Source organism: Mercenaria mercenaria, chromosome 10, assembly GCF_021730395.1.
Source record: "Mercenaria mercenaria strain notata chromosome 10, MADL_Memer_1, whole genome shotgun sequence".
Lineage (NCBI taxonomy): Eukaryota > Metazoa > Mollusca > Bivalvia > Venerida > Veneridae > Mercenaria > Mercenaria mercenaria.
In genome coordinates, this window is record NC_069370.1 from 57,022,878 (window position 1) to 57,034,396 (window position 11,519).

At 35.0% G+C, this 11,519-nt stretch overlaps 1 protein-coding gene across 1 annotated transcript; it reads left to right on the forward strand.

Moving 5' to 3' along the window:
- The first annotated feature begins 1,668 nt into the window (after window positions 1–1,668).
- LOC123561474 (uncharacterized) lies at window positions 1,669–8,472 on the forward strand. Its single transcript, XM_045353870.2, has 3 exons — window positions 1,669–1,858; window positions 7,062–7,580; window positions 8,270–8,472. The coding sequence occupies exons 1-3, from the start codon at window positions 1,722–1,724 to the stop codon at window positions 8,427–8,429; spliced, it is 816 nt and encodes a 271-aa protein (XP_045209805.2). The 5' UTR covers window positions 1,669–1,721; the 3' UTR covers window positions 8,430–8,472.
- Window positions 8,473–11,519: the final 3,047 nt, after the last annotated feature.

The window sequence follows — 11,519 nt, forward strand, 5'->3', positions numbered from 1 at the left end:
GTTTATGTTGCATATTTCTGAAAACATATTTCACCTAAAGACTTGAAACCATGTACAGTGACAGGAAGTGGGGACAATTAATATTAAATATCGAAAATGATAAACTAGTATTGTTTAAATAGATATCTTAATGTATATCAAATAAAATACAGCTAAACTCCTTTTCTTTCAAGAGATACACATCAGATGGGTGCTTCATCATTTTCAGGTGCGACTCTTTAGTGAAAAATCGCAATAAGCACTAAACTATCAATATTTGGCAATAGATTATATCATAACCATTCTACTGTTCAGGAGTGTATATACGTTTTCTACTAAGAAATACGCCTATAGGAATTGCATCTGTAAACAGGCGCTCTGTGCTAGGGCAATCTACATTATTTAGATGCTATAAGATAAAATTTATGTAGCCTTGTTTATTGTATTATCATTATTGTTATATTTATAATTTTATACTGGTGAAATATAAAAGTAAAGACTTTTATATGAATATGTATGATGGGATACTTATGTATATCTAAAAACTTATTTTTAAACCAATGAAGAAGGTATTGGATTACTTTTTACCAGGTATTGGGAGTGAAATAAATGAATGAATTACACATATCAAAACATGTTAACTTAAATAGTTATAATATTCTCTATGAAAAATTATTATTAATTCAAGTTGGTTCTAAATTTAGAATTTAAAATCTAAAGTGTAAACCCTCTCCACAAACATTCACTTGAAACATTTTCCAGTGCAAATGAAAGTTCATATCTATAAAAGGCCGCACTGATAAGGCTGTAAAGTGGCCAAGTCCCACAATTCGGTTTTTAGAGCAACTGCCACACTGTGTACTCTGACATTAACGATAGCGTTGAGCGTATCAAATCATTGCGTTATTTAAGATTGGTTAAGGTCTCTGACTTTGAATTACTCACCCCTCACCGATATAGGTTGGAGCCTGAATGTTTCATGTGAGAAAGCCATCCTGCTGGCTTACGAAAGGTCGGTGGTTCTACCCAGGTGCCCTCCCGTGATAGAATATTTGCACGGAAGGACACATTCCACTATCAAAGCTAGATAGTCGCCGTATGACATTAAAACCAACAAACAGTTGAGGATGAAGCAATAAATTCCTTAGCGATGGCACTGATACATGACGTGGAGAATGGACCGATTGCTTAACTTAAGAGTTACGAAGAGATCACAGTTTATTTAAGAAATAATAAGTTCCCAAACGTGGTTTATCGTTCTTATGCGAAACAATATATCACTCAGGCCTACAACCTTCGTGATATATTCTAACGCATAAGAACTCAAAACTCGGGTTATTCTATGATAAATCACACTTGGAAACTTATTATTTCGATTCTAACACGACATACTAGTATCAACAGAGTTAGAAAAAAGTGGTAACTACTTTTTACGACCGCGCTACACACCTGGATCGGATGACGTCATTGCACGCGAGTGGTATATTGCAGAATAACCCGAGATAGAATTTGCTCTACATGTATGTAGGTTATTTGCTGGTCATGTTAGAATTATATCTAGTTTAAAGAGCAGTATAAATAATTTCTGTAAAACAATGTTGTTTTTCTTTTCCATTTGAATTTACCTGCGAAAACTGAAGTAAAAGTATACGTTTCCGGTGTTCGCTTAATGACAGAGTAACCATGGTGTCATTCCATAAACCTTTACGCCAATAATATTTCTATTTCTACAGTGAGCAACAATGGCGTTATTATTAACTGTGGTGAATATTATATTGCTTGCAAATAATGTGTACGGGTCTGTAAAGAAGGGTGTGTCCTTGTATCCTGGCCTGCATCTTTGTGATGACTTCAAAGTTCTCAACAACATGTCATGGTGGTAAGATTTTACATGTATTTCTACTTTAATTTGTCGTACCATGTATATACATTTGTATTGTTATTATACTATAATACTAAACCTCTGTTGCCTTTTAAACAACATAACTTGTTCTCCATGACGAGTAAATAAATTATATTAGTAACGAAGTACATGTATAGAAATGAATTTATTTTTATAGCTCTTAGAAGAATTGGCGTAAATTATTTTCGAAAATTACTGATGGCCCCGCATCAAACATGCAGCCAACAACCTACTGTCAATACGTATACAGACACTAAATAGATACTTGACCTAACACAACATAATGGCGGATTGAAGTAGTTTTCTCTCGGGGGTTATATTTACTGTGCAGAGCGTTTTCTCTTAATGCCATTGCTGAAACAACACGATATACTTATGCTAGTAATTAAGCTAAAATGCATCATAAAATATTTGCATTAATATTGAGACATAAATCAGAGTCTCAATATGTCAGAGGCCCGCCCGCTTAGCTCAGTAGGTAGAGCATTTGTCTACGGATCGCGGGATCGTGAGTTCGATCCTCAGGCGCGACGTATGTTCTCCATGACTATTTAATAAACGATATTATGTCTGAAGTCATTAGTCCTCCACCTCTGACTCATGTGGGGAAGTCGGCAGTTACTTGCTGAGAACATGTTTGTACTGGTACACAATCCAGGAACACTGGTTAGGTTAACTGCCCGCCGTTACATGACTGAAATACTGTTAAACCCAAAATAAACAAACAAACAAACATACTTCAGTGTTCACAACTTCAATTTGACGTATCAACTCAAATTATAAAGAGTTTGGCATGTATGTAATACTGCTAGCTGTTCATTTTCTAAGTTTCTTAACAAAAGCAAGATGTAACTGATTTGAAGACACCTAAAGCATTCTAGCTCAGAACTCATGAGTAGTACATATTTCGATATTTCATCAAATGATATTTCTACGCAATGTTATAAAAGGAGTAAGTTCTTGCTATTACATTATAACATTCCTATAGACATTTGCCACTTGTCTTTATATCGTATGTACTAATTTAAAATTAATATCGCATTATTAAAGATATATTTATATGTTCAAGAAGCCGTTAAATGTTTTAAAACTTGAAATTATGATTTTTATTACAAATTGGTCCAAGTAAACATAATTTGCGACAATGGTTCGATTCTTTTAGATGTACTCACAAGGGGTGTACTAGACAACTCGAGGATGAATGGGTAGCCAGTAAAGTACCTGTCTGATGTCGATAAATGTCTCGGTTTTGTACTTGGAATGATGTTCCTGGTGGTTGTTGTAGCCCATAATAATATATTATGTTTATATATGTTTAACTTCCTTTTTGTTCGCGCAATGATACCTTTAAGGTACTTCCGCCATCTTGAATTTAGAGTGACCTTCATTTGAGGTGTGAAAATATTGTGAACAAAAGCTTTCAAATGCAGCTGTTCCAGAGTACAAAAACAGCTCAGTTTGCAAGATCTGAAGTAAAAGTAGCTGTATAAAAAGTAATAATAAAATTTGGAAATAAACAAAGAAGATATTTTACCTGTATTTTCCAAATTTTTGGTTAGATTTATAAATCCTTTCAAAATACTTTATTAAAAATTCATGAATGGCAAAAGTTAGTTCAAAGTATCAATTAGTGCATAGGAGAATTGTCTTACCGAATAGAACTAAACTTAGTACAAAATCTGTTTTCAAATCTGACCACCTCATGTATTAAAACAAAAATAAATCTGTACATATTGCTATTTTCAGCATACATAAAAGTAGTGCAATGTGCGGACAATGATTTTTCTATGTATGGTGTACCAAACTGCCTAAAATTGTAAGAGAAGTCTCAGACTTAATGTGAACAAGATTTGCAGCGATCCAAAATTCTTTTCAAGGATTGTGCAAGTATAAGAAATTTTAATTTACTATTGTGGACTTTATGTACTAACGCGCTGCTTATCTCACGGAAAATTTGGTGGAAATGGAATTTTCGGCACTTCCTGCGCTAACTACCGAAATTACTTAACGTAACTTTCTCACACATACGTGATTGTATATTTATAAGTTATAAAAACAATCGAAATATTTGTGTTATCACGATATATGCAAATATTTTAAACAATCTTAAAACATTTGGCCACAGTATTTCCGCATACTGGTCGGGGACAAGTTCGATGTGTATAATGATTCCTTATAGAGGTTTCATGCGTCGTAAACTTGCCAATTTTGATCTTTCGACTTTTTATACAATATGAGAATTTATGCAGCATGTAATAAATCGCAGAAAAAATGTGCAACAAAATATGTTAGGCGGTATTATAATTTGTATACAATTGTAGATAACCTGATGATTTGTCACACTTTCATAGATTTAAACAGATATTCTTGCATAAAAACTACTTTTTTCACTGGATCCGCCCATGTATTAACGGGAGAAAAATCGTGTGCAAACAAGGGAATTCACGTGCTGTTAATACCCGATTTTTATTTTTAAAAATGCTTTCCCAGGGACGTATATGTAATTCTGCGCAGATTGACATCTAGTATCTACGTCTTTTTTCTTTCATAAAAACCTCTACTTGAAGCATTAAATATGCAATCTAAACCATAGAATGATTTACTGTATCAGTAAGTTGAGTATCTAACGAATACGCTAAACTCCCATTTTAACTCTGCGTCAATTCAGATTTTGTAGACAACCTTGAATTTTAAAGAATTGCGTGTTTACCTGTACGATTCTTTGTTTTTAGGTATTATATGTATGATTTTGATATGTATCAATCAGTATGTTTTTATCTATTTTCTCGAAGAAATTATATAAACAGCTTGGAAACATGACACTACGTTCGTACTCATCCGTACTCCAATATAACTCGAATGTAAAGTTATTCTTGAAGTTGTGATCGAGTCCACCAAATTGTGAACTGATATGAAAAATTATCGGTAATTTTATATTGTAATAATGAGAGATAAAAAAAAATCGCTTAAAAACCTTCAGGATGTGCTTTTGATAGTGATGTTTATTTCTGAGCCCTGGATACGGATATTTAAAACATGTTTATCGTTTCCGAGAACAACTGGAATGGTAAGTAAAAATGTACCGGAATCGTCAAGTCATGACATATGAAAACAATACATAAATCGTCGTGAAATATATTTTTATGCAAGAATAGCGACCTTCGGTCTCGGTCACAAACAATCCCGCGGGCTTCTGCAGACGTTACAGCGTGTATTATCCCTACAATAAATGTGTATTGAAATTCCGGCATAGAAATGGACACTGACTTTACATTAGTGGTCACTGCGGTGTTGACAGCGGAAGCAGCGGTCCAGTACTAAGACTGTCTACAAAACCAAGGATAACGAGTTCTTTATCTGAAAATTACGAACATTGGGATCAGTGTTCAGTATACACCTGAAAATAATAGACTTGCTATTTGCCGAGTGCACACTTGTTTTCTATCATCGTTAATATAAAGTAAACTAGTAAATATTCGAACATATGCATAATCTCATAAACACTTCTTTATTGTATGTTCTCTGAAATTAACAAATAACTGGCTCAGCTGAGACACCATACTTTAAAGTAAATTCAGTTTATTCACCACGAGGTTCAAAATGCACGGGAGTCTCGTGATAGTACATGCCTTTATTTCACATGGTTGAAGTGTAAACAAATAGTTAAATTTGCTTCGTTTTATTTCTCACGGAAAAGATCGGACGGTTTTTTATATTGGAATAATCATAGAACATATATGCATTTAAAGTTGAAAGTTGATTGTTTTATACAGGACGTAAAACTGAAACAGGTAAGCACTTTTACTTTTCCAGCAATGTTCCTCAGGTGAACTTTGACATTGTTTACAAAGAGAAATCAGTTTTGTGTCATCTTGAAATGTGTTGTTCGGCTGAAACGTAAAGTTCCCGGAAAAGTTCTAAAATGGCTTATTTGGAGGATTTTTGTTTTATTTATAAATTCAACACAATGTGCAATATTTCCAGTTTTTGAAAATGATTGAAATCGAACTTGTTTTTAGAAAAAGTCCCGATCTTTCATCAATATTTTGTCAGCGGATGCTTACAAATTTTAAGTGAAACGGCTTTCTTGTCCAAAAGAGGTGTGTAAAGCGAAAAACTATCATTACACATTGCGTTTATTCTTTAAATGTAAAGGATCGGTAACAAATTAAGGAGATCGGACAGTGCAAAACTATACTAAATGGATATCTCTAACCATTGATAAGGAGGCATATATATTTCAGTAAGGAAATCTGAGGTAAAAGAACAATCATATATTTTATTTCTTGAAATAAACATGGCGGCGAAATATTTTAGAAAAACTGTGCACGTGTTTTGCGCATTAGAATGTTTAACGACATTTTCTTGAGAAAATAGCGCTCGTGTGCACTATTTTGGCATTTCTTTGATTTGAAAATAAATATTTTTATAGCAATTTAGGATGCATACGATACTAAAAATTTGCACCAAAAATGTTCACTCATTTTCTTCCAAAGCACTGTGGATATAGGGTTCAACGTAACTTTCATACTCGCAAGTTTACCTACAGATATATCTTTTCAAGTTTTATCATATATTTTTTGTGTCCTTGCATTTCGAAAGCTGTTTCGAGGATTCTGATTTTTCACATGAATTTCTAATTTCAATTTGCGGAAGTACCTTAAAACATATAAAATGTTGCAAAAATCAATATTATTGTTTGTGATGGGCGGACACCAGGGTGTCCTTCGGTCTTCCTAGCATGGCGAAGGTATAAATGAGGTAATTCAGCAAAGAGTTGATGGATGAATAGTACTGGTAATGATTAATGTTCCCAAAATATAAAACAAGAAATGTAGTACCAAACCATGGAAAAGAAAAATTGAGTCTAGATTCAGTCTTCAAGTTCAGTTTTGAAAGACGGCTGTACCAAAAATGTTTGTGCGGTTGAGTTCTAGATGATGACCATTTGTTTGTATTCCTTCTAAACAATGTATGCAAACTGCTGAATTAACAGACTCTTCTTCAACCACAACAACCGATAAAAAGTACTAATTGCAGACATTTATCAACATCAAACTGGTACCAGTCCAGCCATTTCTCATGTCACCCAGTACAGCCCTGGGATACTACTAAAACATGAAAAATAAAACAACAAACAAACAAATAAATCTTGCAAGCATTATCTTGTATACTTAAGGTATGACTGGCGTATGGACTTGCCATTTTGGCATGAAAAAGTGTCAAAAGTGTGCCCACCATCCACGGACCAGTCAATGCCGCCACATGTACCCATGATAAAGGTTTACAACAACCACACAGTTCTTAATATACCAGTGGATGCTCCATATATTTTGGGTTTCAATGAACCAAACCACAAGAATATGACCCCTCAGCAAGCAGCTGATGCCTGGCCGGAAATAGAAAAGCACTCTCATGGAAAACCCCTTGTAAGTCCAGCGACAGCGGGTAAAGACTTTCACTGGTACGATGAGTTCTTCAGGTTATGCCACGGTTGCCGAATAGACTACATCGCCGCACATCTGTATAGCTGCGACGCCCATCAGACCATGTCATACTTGCAGAAGCTGCATCATAGGTACCACAAAAAAGTATGGCTGACAGAGTTTGCATGCTCCCATTCAACAGACGAAAATCAACAGTTGCATCTCATGCAGACTCTACTGCCGCAACTCGAGGCTGCTCCCTATGTATATAGGTAACTAGAAACAGAATTTCTACAATGAATTTGTCCGTCTTTCAATTTGGACAGTGCCATTAACTGTTGAAAGGGATGCTTACCTAAAAGATACTGACTGAATGGCAAACAGTGCAGATCATGATAAGACTGCAAGGATCTACACTTGTCGCAAAGGCAGAGTCAATCATGTCCAGCATGATAAGGGTTAAATAATGTCAGTTTTTATAAACAAAAAAATCAACAAAAACAAGAAGCATTAATGGTTGTATATATAACGACCATTTTAAATGCATAAATACGAATTTAAATGGGTGCAACTGACGAAGGATATATGACCTAACAAGATATTTTATCAACTGCATCAGGTCAATTTCATAATTATTTCTATTGAATTTCTAGTCACATTGTGCCGAAACTCGCAATGAGTAAGTATAAAGGATAGCTTAACATATTGTAGCGGTTCTTATTCTAGTAAATACTTCAAATAATAATCGCCCCAAATACATTTAGTGTTGTTTTGCGTCTTCTTTAAGCAGATGATAGGATTTTAGGTAAACGGCTATGAAAAGTTACTTTGAACTGCCATTTCGTCTTTCCAGAATGTATAGCTTTTGCAGTTTTTTTAATACCAAGATAATCTTTACAAAAGTAAATGTAATATTCGAGGTTAGAGAAAAATTATGAACTGTTTCCAAATATTATTGTAGGTATGCTTGGTTTGAGGCTAGAATAACACACACTCTTGGAAATGGCTTTATATCTACGGCAGCCAGTCTGTTACATAAAGATTCCTCAACCTTGACGACCATTGGACACTTCTACAACAACTTCCATGGGAATGGGCAAAATTCACATATAGTTGGATGATAAGCATGCTAAAACTGTAAAATAAAAAGTCACTGAGCTTGTGTGCTTGCGTTTAGTTTCTTTTTCAACGATATATGAAATTCGAAACACTTTATTATGTAGGAAAAACTCACTAACAGCGAAAGCAGAATTATAAATTTTCATATGAGGAACTAATAACTATATTAAAAGCAATGCATATTTTAAATAACTTAATTTCGTTGGGACTTAAATTCGTGGATTTAAAAATCAATATTAAATCTACTTGTTGAAATTTCTTTTTCGTGAATATCAGCCAACCACGATTTATAATGACTTAATACCGGTAGTGCATCAAATGAAGATGAATAAAGTGTGGGGCTTACCGAACATACTGTATATACGTTATGAACTAAAAACACAAACTTCAAGTAGGCGCAACCTATTTTATATATATGTGTAGCTAAATGCATCAAGGTACACAGTCTGAAAATATAATTAAAATATCATTTTCTGAAAGCTGAAAAAAAACTTTATTGCCGGCCTACGTGACTATTGACCTAGCATGCACTTTTTACCTCTAGTCATGGAAAATATGCATAAATACTACAAGGATTAGCAGTCTGAAAAGAAAAATATGTAAAAATCAAACCAGTTAATGCTCTGCGGAAAGTGTGACATTTTTTGGTAGTGAAATTTGTAAACAAACAGACGTACAGTTTTTTTGAAAATCTCAAAACCAACAGAATTTTACGGGGTAAAATATGTTGAAAAGGCTACTACTGGAAAGAGAACATTAATATGCGTCAAAGTATGAGAAAATATCTAGAAATAATAATAATAATAAAAAACAAAGAAAAGAAATCCTGCATAGCATTTAACATTGACAGCTTACTTTTCCATTACATTGATATAACATAGACAGGGTTAGGACTGACAAGGTGTTCACTCAACAGTTTCACTCTATAAACAGATTGCTTCCCTTGTGTGAATAGGGCTTAGGGTAAGTCTTAAATACATGTTATTTCAATACAATGGAAAAGTAATCGTTCTATGTTATCTGCAACACAGGATAACACAGTCATGTATCTAACAGTATGTAGATTGTTTTCTTTGATTTTCTCATATTTGTAGATATTTGTCTTATACTTTAAATTTGTCCCATATTCACCTATATGCAGCAGAGATTGTCCTCCTTCCATCAGTAGGCCTAGCTTGTGGCTTCAACAACATATTTCACCTTCTGAAATATATATTTACTAAACATATATCTAAAATAAAAGAATTTCTACCTCAAGTGTGTATGCGACACCTCCATGCACCCAGGTTTCATTGAACTGACATCGGGTTGACCAGTCCTTATAGTACTAGCCTCTTAATTCTGAGCGCCTTTTAGGAAGCTACTTGTACCATTTTTCACGTCTTCGGTATGACGCGGCCAGGGAGCGAACGCAAGACACTCGCCCCATCCCCAAACCACCACACACACATATAGACTCGGAGCAGACGTTCTGCCACTTGGCTACCGAAGCGGTTAAAACTTCAAATTTATGTTTTAGTTTCAGTACTTACACACATTGTGTAGAAAATGTATACACAAATTTATGCGTGCGCGAAGGAAATATTTTCGTAATCTGAAAACTTAATTAGTATTGGCTACATGTTATGATGAAATTTACAGAACATTCAGACAATGTATTTTAGGAAATTCTTACGTATACTCAGGCTGGAACTGTCATAGGTCATTCGACTACATGGGATAAGCGGATTGATCAACAGAACTCAAAAGGTTGTCATGGATTCTGAACCGGTATTTTCAGGAGTTCTTTAGCGCTCAGTTCTTTGTCCTCTCCCCTTTGTTCAGTATAAAAGTGGCCTACCAAACAACGCAAGACTCTCTTTCCGAATTTTTGACGACGACTGTGTTCTTCAGCTGAACAGCTGCAGCACCCATCTGTTATATCTCTCCACGGCAGTTTTTTATGGTTGGCCTGTTTTATGGTGTGTGCACTGTAATTTATATTTGCTTTACACAATACCATAATGATTCTTAGTATTACTTTTATTTACAGTAAGCCAGGTTGCATGTTGCTGCATCACATCGATAACCTAACAATCTTTGGAGAGACCTAGCTAATCATATGCAATTCAACGCATCCAACTGTAACACACTAAAGGTAACACACTATCAGTCCAACATACGCCCTACAACTTGGTTATAATATTTACTCCTTAACCACTCTATAACCACATCCTATATGCGCCAACATTTAATCTCTCCTGTATTGAATGTACGCCCATTCTTAGTGTATAACGGATAATTTATTAGCAGGCGTTACTTCTCCTGTAGGCCTATTGGCCACAGTTAGGATAACTGATTGAAAGTAACGTTACGACAGCTATTTTTGACAAAATTTAACGTGTTGTCTTACGTTACTGAAAATGCCATAAAGCCGCTTAGAAACTGTTGGTATCAAGCTAAAACCTTGTATTTTTCATGCATATAGGTTGCTTAAATTATATAATTGTACATTTTAAATGCACTGGCACAATCTTATATGAAAATGGTTTTCTTGTAGGCATACAGTTTACACTAAATTATATATAGAAAATGGCGCGAAAAAAACCCAGATAGCAGACATGCGTTGGCCCAACGTTGGGCCAACGGCAGACTCTTCGTTGGCCCAACGAAGATTTCCGACGTTGGCCCAACGCCATTTTGCTAATTGGCGCAACGTTGGCCCAACGGTTGGTACACCGTTGGCCCAACGACTGGTATCCTACACTCATCGTTGGCCCTCCATTGGGCCAACAACTGATATCCTACACTCATCGTTGGCCCTCCATTGGGTCAACAACTGATATCCTACACTCATCGTTGGCTCTCCATTGGGCCAACAGCATTTTTTCGTCTATCACGGTTGGTCCAACGTTGGGCCAACTCTGTTTCTTTGTTGGCCAAAGATGGATGCCAACGCTATCCCAACGATTACGAAATTGAAAAAAGACTAAAACTAGCATTGTTTAATACATGTTTTATTTTCAAATAGTTGTGATTTTGTTAACATTTAACAAAAAGAAATCTAACATTTATTTAAAGTTTGTTTGCAATTTTCCTGAAGAAATATAACA

Coding starts and splice junctions, on each gene's coding strand:
- LOC123561474 (XM_045353870.2), top strand. CDS start 1,722: ATGGCGTTATTATTAACTGTGGTGAATATTATATTGCTTGCAAATAAT. Junction 1,859..7,061: donor CTCAACAACATGTCATGGTG/GTAAGATTTTAC, acceptor TGTATACTTAAG/GTATGACTGGCGTATGGACT. Junction 7,581..8,269: donor GCTGCTCCCTATGTATATAG/GTAACTAGAAAC, acceptor ATATTATTGTAG/GTATGCTTGGTTTGAGGCTA.